A 20978-nucleotide genomic window follows, 5' to 3' on the forward strand; every position below is an offset into this window, starting at 1 on the left:
TGCTAACGGCAGAGGTTTATTTAAAAATCATTGATTTACTCTTCAAACCCGCTGTGGACACGCTTCAAACATGCTTCAAACGCGACACTAGTAGTTACCCAACTGGGTGGACTTACTTCCATTGGCAACGTACGCTGTCATTACACACATTTTGCACGCAGGGGAGTGTCGGCCACTTGATTGCGATGTAGAAACCTTTTTTGTTTGTTTTGCGAGGCTTAGTCTTCTAAGCAAAAGCACCCCCTTCTCCGATGTAGGCGAATGAACCAGCTGTGGCATTCTGGTTTCAAATTTCCCGCGGTCAACCTTCTTTGTCTCATTATTCTCCCCTCCGTGCAGACCGGGCAGCGGGGGAAATTTATTATTTTTCTAACGTGCTGCATTATTGTGTTGTGATTGGTGAGGGCGATATGGGCAAAAAAAAAAAAAAGATCTCGATATTTTTTCAAAAAACTCGATAACGATAATTTGACGATATTCTACAAAAAATATTTTAAATCTGCACTTGATTCACAGACCAATTGTGGATAGGCAGCGTTTGTGAACAACATCTCTTTTAAATTGCTAAGTACAGCTTCTGCAAAACATAATGATATTCTACGACAATATTTAACAATTAAAAAAAACAAAAATTATACATAGACTTACATTGATTTTTGGGAATATTTATATATGTCATTTAAATGTCTCTTCTGTTATTCCATAATGATATGACATTTTGAGCTGCACTAAGTTCTGGTGTATCAGCAAGATTGACGATGATATTGATAACGATATATATCGCCCACCTCTAGTTGTGATTATATATTTATTTTTATCCTGCTTAAGTTTTTGTTCCTTTTGGGGTTGGTTTTGTCGTATTGTATAATTATGTGGGTTGAACAGATGGCGAGAAGTCGCATTCCTGCTAGTTACTTATTTATTTTCCACACTTCCCCTCTACTCCTATTCCCGGCCGCGAAGGTGATACGTGCGTTAGTAGCTTCTTTACACACACATACGTGACAATGACAGCCACGCCCCTGTCAAACTAGTTTGCTTCACAGCAGCAACGAGCTGCGTGTTGGATCCTCTCCTCCTTGGCAACAAATTGCCGGGCCGAGCCGGGGGAAACTGTACGTCATCGCAATATGTCACATAACGGACCGATCACGGCGCGGAGTCCTATACGCAGCAACTATTCCTGATGTGTGCGCGGCATATGTTGCAGACCTGTCGCCAACAATGCGTCGTGACATGATGCAATGCAGCAGTTGTCGCGCGCGCCGACGCCGGAGTATAAAGAGGCCTAAAGAAGCCTCTTGCCGAGTAGGCTGAGATGAAATTTGGCCGCCTCGTGACCACGTCACACGCATGAGGGCCGATTAATGGGCCGGACTAGAATCCACTTCCGCCCTTGCTTAGTCCGCCCCTCCTTTTCAAACATGTCAGCCCCTCCGCCCTCGACCCCAAAAATGACCGTTCCGACCCCGGGGCGGACTGCCCAGCTCTGGTTATTTCCTATATACCTTATACAAACATGAAGCCTTCCCTTTTAGAAAGGGCTGCTACAATGCCCTTTTCTAACTGATGCTGCATTAGAACATTGAAACACCATGTACCGGTACTGTACTGTACTGTACTGTAAATGTTCAGTGTATGTCATTTTGTTTCATGCTCAGGAGTACACACTTTTTTTTTTAATTTTAATTTCAAAGCGGCAAAACATTTGATCACATTATGAATCTGCTTTGATTCTGTTTGTAAAGCATCACCAGTGTTTTTTTGTGTGTCAAAGACAAGCCAGGGTATGATCAGTTTTAAAGGCCTCGTTTAGACTGAAGCTTTCATCATGAGCCTGGTGTAAAGCCTTTACCGTTTCTTAAAGAAGTTGAGAGACCTTGCACTCTGCTGGATAAGTTTTAATAAGGTGCAATTGTTAGACATTTTGCATGTAAAACAACGTCATTATGAACAACCACAAGAAAGCTGTTGTTCTTCTAAAAAATGTAAATGACTCCATTATAAAGCGCAACAAAAGCCAAGCTATGCCTCCCAGCCAGGGGCCTCTAGGTTTTGGATGCTTGCTTCCATTATTAATGCTATTCACAAGCCAAACTTTTTAGGTTGTTTCAGATGAGTGCTTTAATCTATTTTTGCTGTAAATTAATGAATTTTTAAAGAGGACTACTCCTTGTTGAATAGGCCTGGATGAGGGATGTAGTTAGAGCTGTGGTGACGCAGTGCAATAGCCCCCTTTACTGCGCTGCTCCATTTCACAAACATTTCTCTCTTGGGACCTTCCGTTGGGGGAGTTTACTGAAATGCTGCATTCCTATGTTTTATTTATGACAAAATATGCCCCGTTAACTTTTTCATTTTTCTCCGAATCTCAAATCACGATAGCTTTCCCCCCACAACCCCGAGTCGGCTGTGGTAAATCTTTTGGGTCGGTAGCCCTTCTCTAACTCGGCAGATGTTTTCAAGTGTTATGCTCAGCGCTTGGTGAGCTTTTAGTCAGTTAAATGATTTATTCCGGGGCTTCAGAGGTTTACTTTTCCACCCCTTCAATCAGCTTTTCCTCCAGCAATGATCCTGAAAAAATGACAGATTGTTTGATACCTCCACTAAGTGCAAAAGTTGGTTTGTTTCCCACCCCTTGTTGGTTGGTTGTGTGAGTTATTTTGTAGGTTCTGCGAATGGCTGGCACTGCATTCAATTCTGCAGCACTTTGGAGCAAAATGTATTGGCCGCTGTTTGCTCTCAACTTCAACTTTGACCTCACGTAACTTTTAGTGGAGCTGCTTGTTGCATGTTTTTATTGTTGCAAAGGTACACTGTGCATAACATTTATTATTTGTTTATTATTTCACGACAAGGCTGTTCTTCCCTGGTCAATCCCAGACTTGGCCTTGTGTTTTCATTTCATCATTTGCCCTAGAAGATGATGACAGTATACGGACAACAAACTTTTCCAATAATTCTAATAATTAATTACGATTGCGAAATACCATCTTCGTATTACATAGAACAATAAATTGCACTACCATACTTCATAGCATCTTGTATTAAGTCGCTGAACACATTTTTACCTCTTGTTAAGCTTGAAAGCGAGACTGCGAGTTTGTTGAGTGTGTTGATATGCAGAAAACACCTTGGCGGTGGTCTGCGCGCTCCAGAATGCTTTTGTACTTTAATTTCAGATGCAATTGGCTTGCCTCGGCTGACAGCTTGCGATCTTCCGAAATAGCCAATGAAAGCCAGACGTTTTAATGTGAATAAATGATCTGCTCCCTCTACTTACTTCTTTCCCCTTTGGAGTATTGATATGTCTGACCATTTTCTTTCGTCACATCAATGGCCTTTTTTGAGATTATGCTGACAGAAGCGACTGATAATTACTCCACCCAGCATCATTGAGAGATGAGTGAACCGCCACCATAAGTGCAGCTTGATTCGCTTTCATGTGCAAGCAGTGAACCTTTTCAGGCTTATGTGTTTTGGCGCCAAAGCAGAAAGTAATTAAGATGTTCAATACTGCTTTTTGGACTGCTTCTTTTGACACATTAGCCCAACCCCTTGCAAAGTGCTCCCTTCCCAGAAACCCCTTTTGCTAGACACGCTCCGGGTGGGTGTTTTGTCATTACTTCATTTTCCTCTGAAAATATTTTGATGCTCCTTCCTTTGCTCCCCACCCCCAACTCCCCCCTCTCAACCCCCCATCACTCCATTCAAAGTTCTCTCTATTAAAATGCAGAACTGTAAAACCTCTCAGTCTAAAAGCCTGCAAGCAGCAGGGGACTGTTAGCTGTTAGTGATGCATGCGGCTGAGTGAGTACATCACAACTACAAAGTCTAATGGGTGAATACATTCAATCACTCGCACACCCTCGACTCTTTATAAAGAGACAATGTTTAGAGTTGGGAAAGCTCCAGCTACAGTATGGCGGGCAATCTATTTTGATTAGTAAGTGCAACATTATTACCCTTTCCTGAGAGGCAAAGCCCAAATCCTTGCTCTCGTCTGGTCATTCAAGCTCGTAATTTATTCAAAAGAATTAACAGCTAATGACTCACAACTGACAAGTTGCTAAAACTAACTTCTGAACAAGAAAGATGGAATGCCATGTGACTTTCTTTTAGATACATTTTCAATACCTTCTAATGCTGGATGCCTAAAACATCTGCAGAACATCCCCAACAAACCAAACATTCAACCAACATGTTCAGTAAGCACCTTGAGTGAAAAGTGGCAAAATTAAAAGAATTATTGTTGACTAACTAAAGAGGCTAAAGCAGGAGCAAAGTGAAAGTTTTATCTGCCGTCAAACTGATTGAGAAAGCTGCCATCATGCAGCAAAATATTGACCCCAAACACAAAAAGGAAGTAATCAGGGGTAAGAAGTAGCAGGTTTTAAACTAGCTAAGTCGATCTCCAAACTCAAACCCTGTAGAACAAGGGTGCCCACACTTTTTCAGCATGTGAGCTACTTATAAAATGACCAAGTCCAAGTGATCATACTAATTTATTTAAAAAGATACCTTGAATTCTTTAGATTCACAATATATATTGGTGTACCTTGCATATTTTGCACAAACCACATTGCATACTTTGATGACTTGCACTGAATGGAACGTAGCCAAGGATGGCGAGCCTAGCGCACACCTCCCAATGAACATGAGTCATGTTGGAACGGTACATGGACTTAATGGTTTTATCAATTATCCGAAAATGCTGCTCCACATTCCCTCTGCCAGCTGGCCAGCAAGTGCCCTGGGTGGACCGGTGACTGGCATGACGCACCGGTCAGCTAGATCAGTCGCCACCACCACACCATCAACTGTCAGCCGCGACACCCACCATTGGAGGGTACTCAGCCTCGCGCCGGTGTTCAAGTGGATGGCTCCTCCATCCCGCTCGTCATTCTCCAGCTCCGGGGAAACAGCGAGCGGGTGCCCAAGTGCATCGCCCGCTTACCCTGGCCCACTGCAGCAAGCCCGAGACGCCCCGCCACGGAGCCCACCGCAAAACAAAAATCCTCCTCTCATGCTATGTGGTAATACTTGGCTTACTTTGTCCCCTAATCATTTTTATACTTTCTTATTAGGTTTTGAGTAGTCGAAACAAAATGGAAACAGCTAGTTTTGCCAGTTAGTACCCTTGTATGCACATGCGCAGTGAGGCATGCATGTAACAGGTGCATGACTGGCTGCCCTGTATGTCAATCAAGTGACAAATTCCACAAAGGATGATAGGAGGGAGTCTACTTTTTTTTTAACCATACACCGTTGACAGGCAACTACAGGTCTGTATAGCAATACCATAAAACTGGGAGGGCTCTCAGTGATTGAGTTCATGCCATGCGATCGACCGACAATCCCTTCGCGAACCACTGGTCAATCATGAATAATGCAATGGGCACCTCTGCATTCGAGCATGCATTTTACCTGTTAAAGAGGAGAGAAGGAGACTGAACATACACCCCAAGAAAAACGTTTATGGAAAAAACAAAAAAACTTGAGAAGGGAAGGCAGATGGAGGGATCATCCTTCTATGATGACCAGACTGCAATGGATGCAGCGTGGGCAGCATTTAACAAATAATATAGTGCTGTAAAATGTTCAAAAACGCTGGTCAGTATTTAGCAAATAATATAGTGTTATACAATGTTAACAAAAAACGCAATAGTCCATTAAGGGAAATGATTCAAGCGCCGGAGGTAGACGCCTTCGGGGGGAGTGGTTCTTCCCTAGGACCTGGCCCGGTCCGGCAATGCAGAATCCTCCGTAGCAACGCCTCTGGAAAGAGTAAAACAGGCCTATGTGTAGTTTAGCAGAGTGCAAGAGTATAAAAATAAGTCTCAAGTCGAGATTTAAACAGTTCTACTGAGGTAGCAGCTCTAATTTCCACAGGGCCATTCATGAGTACTGGAGCACAAATGGAGAATAGAGAAGTCACCAAAAGACCAGCGTGTTGCGAGTGAAGGCTTCGGGCCGGAACATACGGTACCACTAAGTCTGCAAATTTGGAAGATGTTAAGGCATCTAATATTTGATGAAGAAGTAAACAACCTTAAAATCACATCTCAAGCAGCAATGCAAGTTGGCCATTATTGGGTATATAATTATGATGATGAACTTTCTTGTCCTCGTCAGGAGTCTTGCTGCAGCATTTTGTACCAATATTAGACATGGGAAGACCAGAAAGTAGCATGCTACAATTGTCGAGGCAAGACAGAACAAACGCTTGGACCATGATATCACTAGCGGGTAATCCCAAGACTCAAAATAATGTTTTCTTTGTGGAGCAGTTTTGCGAATCAATGGCTTCATTTGAGAAACTTTCTGATTTTGTGGTTTTTTTCCCCAGGTTAATTTCAGGGAACTGAAGCAGGTTTTATATTAATACAATGAATGAACAATTGTTTTTTTTTTATTTTTTTTATTTTTATTTCTTAAATTGACATTGTGTCTCGCAGAAAACTGTATTTTCATGTTTAGAAGCAAAGCTAAATTGATTAAATAAAACGTTAAGATATACTGTAGTGTAATTTGAGAACATTTATTGTGTAGACCTCAAACGTCAAACTCAAAACTCAGGACTATTGTAAAAACAAACAAATAATACCGATATTATAAATATTTTTAGTACTTGTAAATTAATATATTTTTATATACACCGCTCCTCCTGGCTGAGTTACACTGATCGAAGTTAATAGAAGTTAATTCAATTTCAATGTATTTATTTAAAAGGGCAGTGCATGTTGATGCACGACATGAACAAAATACAGACGTAAACAAGCCAGATTATAGCGATGGGCTAATTTCCAGCTGTTGTCCCCAGGCAGAAGTTCCCTAAAATAAAAATGATAAAACATGAGAAAAATACATAGTCACAATAAACATAATTGCATCGTAAAAACAAATGTCAGAGATGAGAGCAAATTACTGACATTCTGTACTTGAGTAAAAGTACAATTGTATAAAACATGACTTTGGTAAAAGTAAAAGTACTCATTCAAAGTCTCGGCGGGTGCTAGGGGAAGTTGATCGAAGTTGGTAGACTGAAACGCTACCGGAAGCCCATTTAAAATGATAGGCAGACCGGCCTATAGGTAATTACTATTTGGCCAGACAAAAAGGCGGATGGCGGAAGGGTACCCCAACAGCAGGCGAAAGGTGATAAACAGACTGCAAAATTTTAGTAAAATGCCCAGCTCTGCTTATTGATTTGCCTGCTATTTTGTTGTTCGAAGTTGGATCTTCTCCGCTTTAATGCAGTTCCAGCCAGACAGCTGTGAAAAGTGGATTTGATCACCGCAAGCATTGAATTCCGTTGTTAAACGCACTAGCCGTGTCAGTCTTAGGTTATCTTAGAAATTAGCTTCTCCGTCTTCCTCATCATCCCTTTGTGAGATTGATATTTGTCAGCTGTATAGCTTATTCACCCCTATGCAGGTGATAATTACTGACTCAGAGTCAGGAGTGAGTCTGCAGCATGTTTAGCCGCACTAATAGCCAGCAAAGCTTTTGCTAGCTGGCTAGTTGTGGCATAAGTAGCATCGAGCTTGCCTCAACAGCCAACACCTTGTGCGTATAGGTGACTTGAGCGCATTGCAGCAATGTTTGCATGTGTGCATCCAGCCCAGCTGAACTTTTTGGGACAGTCTCCACGGTTTTGAAAAACTTAAAAATCTGTAATTCTAAGTTTTGTTATTTCATGTGTTTCAATGAGGCGCAAAATGTAAATTTTGACCCACATACCATGATGCGAAACCGCTTATTTTGAGCCTTGGGATAGAATGGGACATATTTTACTGATATTGCGTAGATGAATAAAAACGGTTCTGGTTATATTCTTGATGTGCATTTGAAAGGACACAGTTGAGTCAAATATAATGCAAAGACTTTTTGTCCAGTCATTTTGGGTAAAAGTACTTTTATTAGATTCACTGATGGTGTAATAGTACACACGCCTGAGTTATGTGAGGGCAGCGTGGGATCGGTTCCCGCTCATTGACGGTGTTTTTGTCTGTGCCCTGCGACTGGCTGGCCACCAGTTCAGGGTGTAGTTCGCCTTTCACCCATTGTCAGCTGGGCTCCATAGATAGGCTCCAGCACCTCCCCGCGCCCCTGTACCGGATAAGCGGTTTGGAAGATGACATGATGCTAATGACACAGTACTTTTAGTGGTGTCCTCAAACAAGTGCAGGCGTCGAGTGAGTCCAGTACTCAGCATTTCAGTGTTTTCAGGGTTAAGAAGAAAATTGCAGGACATCCATTGTTTAAACTCAATGAGACACCCATCCTGATTAAAGAGCATGTATAGTTGTGTATCATCAGCATAACAGTGAAAGATGATGTTATATTTGCGTATAGTATCATAAAGTTAAATACTGTACAATTGAGGGCCAACTACTGAACCCTTTGTGACTCCGCCACCATTTAAAGCGCCATTGATTCCAAATAAAGTTTAGATGTTCTAGTAGGCTTTTCATGACATTTTTGGGTCACATTTTTACAGCAGGGATCTCATTTTTCAAACACATCAGTCAGGAGAAGGGTACAAAATAATTTCAAGGTCATTAAATATGTAATGGAACACAGTGAAGACAGTCATCATCAAGTGAAGAAACTATAGCACAACATTACCAATAACTGGACATCTCTCCAAAATTGATGACAAGGCCTCGAAGAAAATTGGTCATGGTGGCAGCAGCAACATTAAAGGATATGCAGGAATTTCTGGCAAGTACTGGCTTTTTTTTTTAGCACATGTGACAGTAATCTCACTTCTTCATTTCTGGGTCATGGTGTAGGCTAGTGAGACCAAAGCCTTATCTTAAAAAGGGGGGGGAAAAAAAACACATCAGTGCTCAGTGCCAGAGGTTGGCAGTTCCATCCTCGGCCATTGTGACCATGTCGAAGTGTTTTTGGGCAAGATACTGAATCCCCAGTTGCTCTTAATGTTGCGTCATCACAAGTACATGAGGTACAGCGTGAAGTGCTCTGAGTACCGAATTTAGAAAAGTGCTATACAAGTGACAGCCCCTTCCATGAAATGGTCGAGCTGGTTTTCTTTAGCTGGAAATGAGGCCTTAGTCAAGTTGGAGAGAATGATGAACAGTTCCAAATAGTCAGTGTTAGTGCAAACCCTTCACAGGTATTGATTAAAAAAAAAAAGGAAGGAAAAACCTACTAGAACATCCATGCATTAACAGGTGTTAATAAGAGGCACTATAAATGGTGGCAGTTGTGTGCAGACTCCCATTTAACATGATATTGAATTTAATTGGTTAATTCTGAATACAGCCTTATCCTCAGCTATAAGAAGGTGTACACACTTGTGCAACCAGATTATCACAGTGGATTACTTTTTACTACTCGAAAATAATTCATTTTTTAAACTGAGGGGTATAGTTTATAAGTCACAGTGATAGTGGAAAATATTTTTAAATCATTTATTTCGGTCTCTTTTTTTTAATGTCACAAAAACCTGGCATTTGAACTGGGGTGTGTGTTTGTGTTGTTTGGAGAGGCCAGGGAGGGAGTACAGAAGTAGTTCAATTTTGCTCGTGATATAGTGTATGCCAACAGAGCATTGTTTTTCTCCTCTACAAAAATACAAACCGTTTGCATCTTTACACGAACAGTGCAGTTATGGAGTCTTTGCAGAGGTGCACTCACTGTATGATGAAGTCTGTGCACTGATAATTCTTCTCCCCTGAGCTTGTGAGGCTGTTGTGAGACACAGCAGGAATGAGAGGAAAAAAAGGCACCACGGTGAGGTCAGCCCAGTCACCGTGGGACCAGTTGACTTGGTAATGGGTTACGTCTCGCTCATCCAGCGCCCTGCTGCACCCTGGAAGCCAAGTCATGCCTCCCCTCTCCTTCCTCCGCTATTACTCATCAACTCGACGACTCGTCAGCCATGCTGTGTGAAGCTACACCGTGCCGCCATCCAGACGGTCCCAGCTCTCAACAAACATCCCGATAACAACCACCGCAGCACAGCAGGTTTGCAGCTTGTGGCCGACTGATTTGGAGCTTGAGTCTCCTTTTAATGAGGAGAAAATAAGTACTTGTTGTTCTGTCAGTACCTCTCTCTCCCCACACCACCAACAGTACATTCCATCACCGCTGCTAGCAATTTTACCTTTCCTCCAGCGATAGGGGTTCATCAATTAAGATGACTTCCTGGGATGATATCGCTAGCTGGACCTTGAGGATGAGCTGGGGGCTATTGTTGTGCAGGTGGCCTCATCGGGCACTTCTTATGTGTTCTCTTTCCTTGCCATGGTCCCACTGCATGGATTTATCTCACTGAAATGGCTGCCATATATTTGTGCTTTTTAAAATTGTATTTATTTTTTTTTTACTTGCAATTAAGATCTTTGCTGGAGCAAAGTATTTCCCCTGCTTCCTCTTCCTGGTATACTGCCTCTCGAGGGGGATTGATTGAAAGAGTCACAGGGTTTGTGTTTCCCTCCCTAGGCAGGCTTATCTAAATTATCCAACCTTAATCATATTCAGTGAGTATGAATGGAAAACGTGTGGGCCAATGGGCTTTTTGTTGTGTGCAAGGACACATGAAGGTTATTGTGTGGGATGCAAAATGAAGGTTCAGAATATATGTTGGTATCCTTCAGAGGCTTGCTGCTAATTACAGTGAGCCTTCTATCTGCTGGTCCACTCATTTGGCAGCAAAATTGAGCTTTACCTACATCCATCAAAATTGGAGCTACGGGTATTTATCTTTCAAAAGTGTTGTGAATGTGAGGTGTCAGTCAAAGGCACTTTCCTGCAATTTGGTGCAATTCTGGTCAATGTGCCAATTCTGATCCATATGTCCTGATCAGGCTTAAAATTCCATTGTGGCTTTATAATGTTAAAAATGCACATTACAATACATTTTAACCTTGTGATAACCAGACAATGTCTTTGTGTCTGGGCAAGTCCCCTAATTGCACTGCTGAAATTTTAAAATCTCCCATGCCTTGTCATTTGTTCACTCAGCACTACTGATCAGTCGTCACTCCGTAAACACAGCATCAAGGGTTTTGATAGCGACCAGTAAGTAGCCCATGACATCGCTTTGTTTTATGTTTATTTTGTACTTTTTTCATTGTTTTTTACTGCCAAAACTTCAATTCTTCTTGTATTTTTGAAGGTCATTTGAAGATCATTTAAAGTGTTTTTTAGCAACTGGCTATGAAAAGCAAACAGTTATTTAGTTTAGTTCAGTGGTTCAGTGAGAAAGTACAAAACTCAATAGAAAGTAGGCATATAACTCAATCCAATGGTGACAATCCATGATCCAAGTTTTTAGCGCAAAGAATTGTAACTGTTTTTTTTTGGGAGGGGGGGCATAATCATGGTGGTCGGCTTGACAACATGAGAATGAGGCACGTCAAACAAGTGGGGAACGTTGGCTTACATATGGTAAAGGATACAAGCTTCTCCATTCCTCCAGAGGGTTGGAATTCCTCCCGAGCTGTCTTCCCTCTCTCATTTGGCAAGCACTTGTGAAAACAATTCCCCAGCTTTTCGTCATTCTGCAGATCCAATTGCCATTTCCACTTTGGAGGCAACGGGAGTGAGAGGCAATCCAGATTGACAGAACACACGGAGAGATAGAGAGAAGAATTGAAATCAGGTTGGACAGATGCCAAGGCCAGTTGAGCGCTTGCACAATATTAATATCTCATGAAGGCTGGCTGGCTGGCTGGCGGAGCGGGCTCACCGTCTTGTGTGGTTCTCTCTTTGTGCGTCGCAACAGCAGCAGGCATTGCAGAGGCTTAATGAATGAGTCTGCGTTTCACTTTTGTGACTTCCCCAAATGTTTTGGTCTTGAGGAAGATGCAAAGCCATGGGAAGAGTAAGACCTTTTGGTAGCTTCTCTCGAGTATGCCTTGCCTTACTTTTTTTGTCAATTGAATGGTCATTCATTTATGATGTCAGTGGGGAAAACATCCCAAGCTGTACGAGGGTTCCCTATTTAATGTTTGGTAAGCCACACACCAGAAATGCAGACTGGCCAATGACAATGCAGCCCAGAGACTGAACTGGCAAGGCACCATTAAATGCTGCATTTTACAAATTTATGTTGGGAAAAATCAAAAATAACCCAGATAAATGCAGGCTATGGACAAAGCTAACCTGTCACCCACATTTAAATCGATATAGAAACAGTGTGGCTTCTTAATAATTTTGTCCCTTGCTTTTTTTCAATACTTATCCTTGTCTACTGACTATCACCGTCTACAACATATACAGTTTGTCACATGTTATTGTACAATAATTGGGAGATGAATAAATAAAAAAAAACACTGCTTGGTGTTGAAGGGATTTGCACTGAACCTGCAAGTCCATGAGATGTTTTGTACATGAATTAGTTCAAAACATTTGACTGGAGAAAATCAGCAGCAGGGAAAGTGTAGCTTCCATGTTTGATTATAAAATTGCTGTCTTCATTCTTACACCTAGTCTGCCTGCATTTGCGCCATTATTCAGTTCTGTCTATGGGGTGTTCAAAGGAGCGCCATGGTGGTCATATGAAGTTGCTTCTGAGGAGCCAGTTAACAGTTGGCATCCTGAAAATCCTGATTTGGTACATAGCTAGCTTTTTGTGACTGTATAAGTACGAAACTAACTGCTGAACATCTCATTACTGAAAACAGTGTGGTGACTTTGTGATATCACATTGGCTTCCTCAAAAACCACCCCCACAACTCATGTATTTATTGCTGTTTTGTTTGTCAGTTTAGCTAATTTGATGTTGCTTTTCAGAAGTGGGGGGGGCATGGGCCTAGGTACAACTCTTTACTTTTCGGTTCAAACCCAGCAATGTTTTCTCACTTTTGTTGACATAACAAGATTCCAGGTACATTTTCTCAGTGAATAATGCATGAATTTAGACAGACCAGCAGCTTGTTCTCTGATGTCTTGTTCAGTAGACTATCCATTTCCCTCTGTCAAATGGCCGTATGTAATCCATGCGTATCTGTTAATTGCAGTAGTAGTGTCACATTATTATCCTGTTAATAAACCAGGAAGAGTCTACCGGACAAACACATTTTCGTAGCCTGTTCCTTCATGGTTATTTGATTAACAACTGAATGAACATGCAACAAATGTAGTCCATTTCCCACCGCTTATCCTATAGCTTATAGCCTCTGAGTCAAGTACACTTTAGACTGGTCGCCAGCCAATCACAGTAAGACAGACACAGATGACCATTCACATTTACAGGTACTGAATGGCAGAGGTGGGGAATCCAGGTCCAGAAAGTAAAAGCCCTGCCACAGTTTGGCTTTAGCCACAGGTGCTTCTACTCAACCGGCAGGTAAACGAGCTCAGTTGATTAGAAGCACCTGTGGCTAAAGCCGAACTGTGGCAGGGTTTTTACTTTCTGGACCTGGATTACCCACTTCTGCTGAATGGAAAGTCACATGTATGTACCACACAGAACACACCAGTGACATTTGTGAGAATTGAAAATCGGTATATCAAATCAAATCAAATCAAATCAATTTTTATTTATATAGCACTTTTCATACATACAAATGCAACTCAAAACGCTGTGCAATAAAAACATCCAAAATACAACTTAAAAAGAAGACCCGCTGCCTCTCTCCCTCCCAACATACACAAAGAGTTGGCACAATGAGAACTACAATATAAACCGCATCAGTCTTTTTCTGCTTCATTGTCAACTCATTGAGACTAGACAAGGAACATTTTGGCCTAGGTGTCCTTAAAATGGCTTTAACAGGTCTTAAATTTGTTTGCCTTAAACATGGGCTGAATAACATGCAGCGCTGTTTTCTATTCTTATCATGCAGATGTGATCCAAGGTTGCAGCACCCCACCTATTCACTGAGCCCATCAAGAGAGCGTCCATAAAGCAACCTCACTAAGCTGTTCACCTTATTCTTTGACATTTCGATTCCCCAACACCATGACCTCAGAACTGGAAAGTAGCCTGACCTCAATGGACTGGCTTCCACAGCTCGGCATGAGGGCGTCCATCCAGAAGACTGACAGAGATGTGGGGGGACTTCACCACAGTCACTATCACGGACATCACCACCACCACCACCACCATCATGGTCTCCACCATGGACATCACGGCCCGGGAAAGAAAATCACCCAGCTGGACCCAGGAACAACTTTGGATCAGGAGGAAAGTAGTCAACAAAGAGACGGTAAACCACCATACAGCTACGCAAGCCTCATCACCTTTGCCATCAACGGCTCGCCTCGCAAACGCATGACCCTCAGTGAGATCTACCAGTGGATTTGTGACAACTTCCCCTACTACAGAGAGGCAGGCAGTGGCTGGAAGGTAAGCAGCAACACAATCACTCTGCCTTTGCTCATTTTGTTACAGCCACAACGGAGGGTCTACAGCTATTTTCATTGCATGACTTCTTCCTTGTGTTTATTAGTTTGCTTGTGTGTAACTTCTGTGGCTCCTGTGTTTTATTTATCAATCTGATATCTTTATTATAGGTAGAGGATTTTCCCAATACATTTTAAAGAGAGAATCTATGCATTTTGTCAAAAATCAAAAGTTGGTTATGGGTTTCGCTGTCAAATTCAAATGAAACATGAAATGCTTGTGCAGCCAGATTCAGAAGCCGCGATACCACACCAAGTTTCATGCGGCTTTGATTACATCTATCTATTTTCTATAGCGCTTATCCTCATCAATGCCGTGGGGGAGCTGAATCTCAGCTGACTTTGGGCGACAGGCAAGACCCTGCACTGGTTGCCAATCAAATGGCGGGCACATGCAAACAGTCACACTGCCATTGACTCTTATGGGCTATTTACAGTTTTCAGTTAACCGAGCACCATCGCCCAAAAGTCAGACAGGATAGACTTCAGCTCAGCTCTGACCCTAATTGCTAATGAGGATAAACGGGAGATAAGATGGATGGATGGGATGTTTTTGGAATATGGGAGGAAACTTGAGTATTTGAGTAAAAAAAAAAAAATCCATGTAAGTACAGGGAGCACATTCAAATGCCGCACAGGAGGGATCTCATCTGATTCATTCAAGTTTAGCATAGAAAGTCACATTGAAACAGATGAGTGTATTTCCCGCCAGATCTCATCCGATCACGTAAGAAATTTTTGTGATTAACTTGGATTGTATTACATTTTGTTCCTTTGAATCCGGAAGAGGCCACCGGTAAGATAGTGGTTCACATAGATGACTTATGCAGCTAAAATGGGATCACTTCTTTCTCAGTGCCCCGTTAACAACCACCCTGGCGAGCAGTCAAGTCATCCTCTGGGATAGGCTCCTGCTGTGCGTTTGAGCAGAATAAGTGCTACAGAAATTGGATGGCTGGATAATTCCAGACGAAACTCCTATTTTCATTTAGTAACTATTAACGTCATAGCTGTTTACATATATTTGGTAGATGTTGGCGGACCTTGGCAGTCCCCGAGTGCTCTTGTTGCTCTTTCATTATCACAGAAGTGACTAACATTCTTGAATCCCAATTATACAAGATAGCAGGCTAATTAGGTAGCTAATTAACATCAATTCTGCAACCTGCTTGTCATAAGACAAAGAAACAACCCTCACACTGAAAACTTTGGAGGTCATTAAGGCTGACAAGAAGTTAAGAATTCGCAGTCTGTGCTGCCATAGTTTCTTATCGGCATCGTGGAGCAGGACCTCCACTTTTGGAGCAATTAGCTCTTGAGAAGGTGAACAAAAGGAAGATGACACCAATTATTTCATGCTTAAATTTCACATTGCGGATGCTCAAGTTTGTTTTTCAAGGTAGTAGCTACTTCAGTCTTTGCTTCACGTGTGATTACAGTGCAGTTGGATTTTTGTTGCAGTAACTTGTGGTATGAGTTACACTCTGATTAGATCAGGATTTGATGGCAGTTTCAAATTTGATCAAAATGCAAACCTTATATAAACAAGTTGTTGCTTTGGATAGTTTAGACCGTTCAGTGGACCTCGATTGATTATGAAGATCTTTTTCGGACCATTGAACCATCATAAAATTTGTAAGTAGCCGAGCGATGTCTTTTTACTTTCTAGTATGAGCATAGCTGGGACCTCTCAACCTATATTGTGGTTTAGCTTCGTGCATTCACTTTTTTAAGCAATCATTGTTTGCATTTTTTTTTTTTACAATTTACATTAGTTACTTTAATGCTTTCTCATGTGAGAAAGGAGAGTCATAGTCACTGATACACTTTTTAGCCTCTTAATGAATGCAGTAAGTACAGTAAAACACAAACACATGGGGCCCCATTCACAAACAGTGCATGTACAAATTTGTGCCTAAATCATATTTACCAACATTTGCCACAAATATCAGTGGCTCATTAATATCTTCTCACTTTGTTCTTACTCTGCGAACACATTTCAAATCTCCTCAGAGATCTCCTCCATGCATACACACAAATAATGATCAGCTTTCAGAAAAATGTTAAACACACGTTTTACGCAAGATGCACAACATTGAACATTGAACTTTTATTGAAGCCATTTATAAGGAACTGTAACAATAATTGAAACCAGGAATTTGTTAATGAGTTGACTACATTTCCTATATTACTGTGAAATGGACACTTCGCTTTTTTCACATGAGGGACAGCGCTGACTTCAGGTGACACTGCATTGACAGCCTCTGTGATTGAGGCCCAGGTATCTTTTTTGTTTGTCGTCGACACTGCTGTGGAAACACTTTGCAAAAGTGTTGTTATCCTTGCCTCAACCTCTCATACAGTATTGCAAAAGTGTTGTTATCCTTGCCTCAACCTCTCACAAAGTAACCCCAGTTTCCGCAGTTGTAAAATGTTTTGCTTTCAATTTTTGCGGCCAACTCTCCCTATCTCTACTTCAAACCTCCCTGCTGATTTTATTTGAATGTATCAAAAAGACATCCTTTTGAAGGAACATAGGTGTTCTAATAAGTTTAAAATGTGTTTTATAAGTTAAAATGTGTTTCAAGTGTGTGGGAGAGGTAAAGACCGTAATCAAAATACAAACAACCAACTAATTTCCACGTTTAGATGGAACCATTTCCCCTTATTATTCCACCGGTCTTGCTCTGATATACTTCTCCTTTTCGTATGCTTTCACCGATTGTTCCCAGTCTCTAATCTTCAATGTGCTGTTCCCTGTGTGAAGATACATGCCAGAAGTGGTGGCACAAGCCAGGTTGACTTGGCACACCTTCTTACCTCCATTGCAGGACTGACTCAATTTGTTTCCTATTAAGCAAGAGAGGATTGAGCTTATTGAGGCCTTTTAGGCTTTCTGTCAATGCAGCTTATGACTTCCCCTTTCTCCAATTGTATTTGGGTGCCAGAATGTTTTGGGATCCCATAATTACACCTCACTGATTTGCGTGTGAGGCTGCATTCTACTAGCATCATTACAGCCGCACACTCGTGGCGGATTTATTTTCACACGCTCTGGCATTCGTCTGTGAGATTGGTGCAGGAAATTTAAAGCAAGGAACATAACCCATGGAGAGAGGGATACTTTCCATTCAGGTCATTGCCATATAAATAATGCGCATTATGTTTTTATGTTGGGATGTTATGACATTAATAGAATATGCTGCTTAGAGTAGATTTAGAGATTTGAGATCCCGCTATATACAGGACTCCCCTTGCTGTTGGTTTATGGAGGGAGAGCCAGTGTGTTTTTTTTCATTTTTTCTTTTGACTTTGTGTTGATTTCTGTAACCAGAAGGTCTGACAGAAAGTTACATAGAAAGTGTACGTATGGCATATGGATACGTTTTTTTCTTTCGGGTATACAAAAGACAATAAAACTTTTTCATCTGTATTTGACCGGGGCTTTTTCATTTGCTTTGAGTGTCATATAATTTTTGGGGGGGTGGGGGAGGAGGGGGGGGGGGGGGTGATTAAATGGTCAAATTGAATGTTTGAAAGTTCAAAATGTATAAATGTATAAATGTCATTTTCCACAATTTTAAAATGCTAGTATCAATGCAGTTATTTTCAGTGCTTTTACAAACTTTGTCAACAGAAAAGCACATGTACAGCCACTTGCTAGGCACTTGCTATTGCAGGAATTTCTGGAACTTGTAGAGATAGCGATCTCTTGTTCGGTACATCAACTAGCTAGATAATGCAGACATTAAATAATATTTTGTACGAAATATAAATCTGCTTCTGAGTATTAGAAGACAGTGGATGAAAAAAATAACAACATATTTTAATTACAATGTTTCCCCGCTATATCACAGCTCACCCGTTGCACCCATGCTACGCTACACTACTTATTCAATACGTCGTATGAATATTCACCTTCCGAACATTTCGCCCACATGAACACTTCTGTATTAGTTGAAACATTTTTTAGACAAATATTTCCGTCTGAATCTGAGTGTTGCATGTTTTCAATGTAGTACCATGCTACGTATATGCCACAGCATCCGGGGCAGCACTTGGGTCTACTGGGGGAGATGCAGCATAATAAAGAGTAAGAAGAGGAGGCAGAGAAGGTATCCAGCGTACTCTTTCTGACTCTCATAATGGTTATTGTTCCCACATAACAAAGATAATATATATCTATGTGATTATTGTTGTATGCTGTTAGTGTTGCTGCTCTATTTGTGTTAAAGTAGCCATTTTTAAAAGTTTATACTTACTACAATATATAATTCCATTAGCTTGTCTATAGTGTTTCGCATTATTTGTTAGCATTGAGCTAGCAGTTTTGTTCGGACAAAATTAAATGGTTTAGTTTAAATACGTTTTAAACTACGCTGATCAACAGCCTGGTCAGCCTGAGAACCTTTGGTCTACAACCTAGACTCGACAGCCTCCCTGCCTCAGTGTTATCCTAGAACTATGTGCACTATGTAACTTGCGAAAGTGTGTGACCAGGTGGTGAGGAATACTTTCAAAAATGTGTTTCAATAAGTCGAGACCAATTTTAATAAGTTTAAATTGGTCTAAAGCCTATGAAAGGAGTAAAGCTATACAAAAATAATTACATGGTCTCTTACCTATTGTTTGTGTGTCTGGAACACATCTTTGCATAAATATGGGTGTTAAGTATACTGTATCGAAGTGGCATGCAAGAGGTTCGGTTTTATTGTGATGTGATGCATTCTCTTTGTAAAAGAAAGGCTAATAATTGGAGACCAGAACAGGAGTGTAAGGAATAAGCAATGTGTTGTCAAGCAGCGTTGTTTCATACCAGCTATGACCATCACTGGGAAGGTTACGTAATTTTGGGTCATTCCAGTTCAGTTCAGTCCAGTTCATACACCCATATATCCACGCACACACACGCACACACACGGCTGGCATGTTGGGCAGACAACTTGGTTCCACACGTGCGCACATGTAGAAAGACATGTTTTTAATATACCAAGTCAAGGCGCACACACCGCTTTATTCCCGCCATACCACCGCATGCTTCAAATGTTCATGCACTCCGTCATCCGCTTCCACACACACACACGATTGTGCACCCACCCAGGTAAGCAGAGTATACGTGTGCAGTCTGCAGATTACACATGGGGAGCTCAGCAGGAGACAGAAAATTGGGGCGGGAGGAGCGGAGACTGTCAGTGAGTAGAGGAGACTTTTACTACCCAGTCCACGCGCTCCGTCTGCTCTGTATGGTAATGCGAGGGCGCAGGAGAGACAGAGTTTAAACCAGGACAACACACTGTCGCCACATACAAATTCATGTAATGGCCACTTGTGTTAGCTGTTATTATCATGACACTTTACAAGGCCATGAGATTTGACATATTTTTTGTCAAATTAATGTTCTTGTTTTCACACTAGTTCCTCACTCAGTGCACGCACGTCCTTTGGTCAGGTATGAACACAGGAATCAATCCCAACTGCCAAACGAACCAATTATGTTTAATGCTCAATTGCATAATAGTGACTTAACTACAGGTAGTAAACAGATGTAACTGCTGTCTGTTGACTTAACCAACTTTGATTTACCATGTATTAGTTAGCATGCTGTTTGATAGCGGCACTTTGTCAGGACTGCACTGTATGTGTTAAGTCAGTCCGTCCCTCCGTCAACATTATTTTAACCATACTTCCGTCATCGCGAAATTACAGTCACCGCTATTTTAGGACCGTCATATCTTCTTCTCCTTCTTTGCGATGTTGCGTCGTTGTGAGCCATTTGGCGTCGAGTACATACGACTTACTCACACGCATTCGTAACACAAGCAGTGTATATACTCCGGTAAAGAACCACGCCTCATACTCGTTATGGAAACACGGTAAAAACTAAAACAAAGATATTCCATAGTATTTACAATTAATATTTACAATCATCTCTTTGACTCAAACATTCAGTAAATAACCCAGTAGTAGATAAATCAAAGATAATAAAAGTCACGACATTAAGCTCTCCTCTCTCCAGTGATCTCCCTCTGTCTGACTCTACATCCAGCATACGTGACACAAACCGTAAGTAATTTATTGAATATTCTCGAAATAAATCATTTCACCATGATTCAACAGAAAACCATAACCTTAAAGGTTTACTGTATATGAAAATAAATACACATCAATAAAATATTAGACTCAAGCATTGTCGATTTCTGTTGTCCTGTCAACCAATCGAAGGTAACACGTGTGTCAGCGTATCAGTGTTTATATTTGACTTTAATTTAATTCCACTTGAAACATAAAGCATAACGTGGACATTTGTGGTGATAGTGATAATTCTGACACACAGTCAGTGCATTTATGATGCGACGTCATCTTTCGGAGACGTCGCCTTCAAATGATGACATTGAGGAGACTATTATAGTTGCTTGGACATTTTTTTTAACCTCCGGTTAGTACCAACGGTTAAAAAGAGGAAATTGGAAAACTCTCTTTTTTATGTCAAGGGATATAATGTTTGTGTTTGAGGTGCAGACTTCTGCATACCGACGGCTACGTACATCTGCAACCACCCGCGCAGACGTGACAGTTCCCATCGGCTCATGCGTGTA

At 41.3% G+C, this 20978-nt stretch overlaps 1 protein-coding gene across 2 annotated transcripts in view; it reads left to right on the plus strand.

Moving 5' to 3' along the window:
* Positions 1-20978, plus strand: part of LOC147152740 (forkhead box protein J3-like) — an 89873-nt gene that overhangs the window by 13166 nt on the left and 55729 nt on the right. The window contains exons 1-2 of one of the 2 annotated variants that reach the window (XM_086052027.1): positions 9948-9996; positions 13824-14326. In XM_086052027.1, coding sequence (XP_085908153.1) covers positions 13940-14326 — 387 coding nt within the window. In that variant the 5' untranslated portion in view covers positions 9948-9996; positions 13824-13939. Of the gene's footprint in view, positions 1-9947; positions 9997-13823; positions 14327-20978 lie in introns of those variants that run through there. The other variant, XM_086052018.1, reaches the window with a different exon arrangement.

This window comes from Filicampus tigris, chromosome 1 (assembly GCF_054856515.1).
Source record: "Filicampus tigris isolate MCC_2025a chromosome 1, RoL_Ftig_1.0, whole genome shotgun sequence".
In the NCBI taxonomy this organism is placed as follows: domain Eukaryota; kingdom Metazoa; phylum Chordata; class Actinopteri; order Syngnathiformes; family Syngnathidae; genus Filicampus; species Filicampus tigris.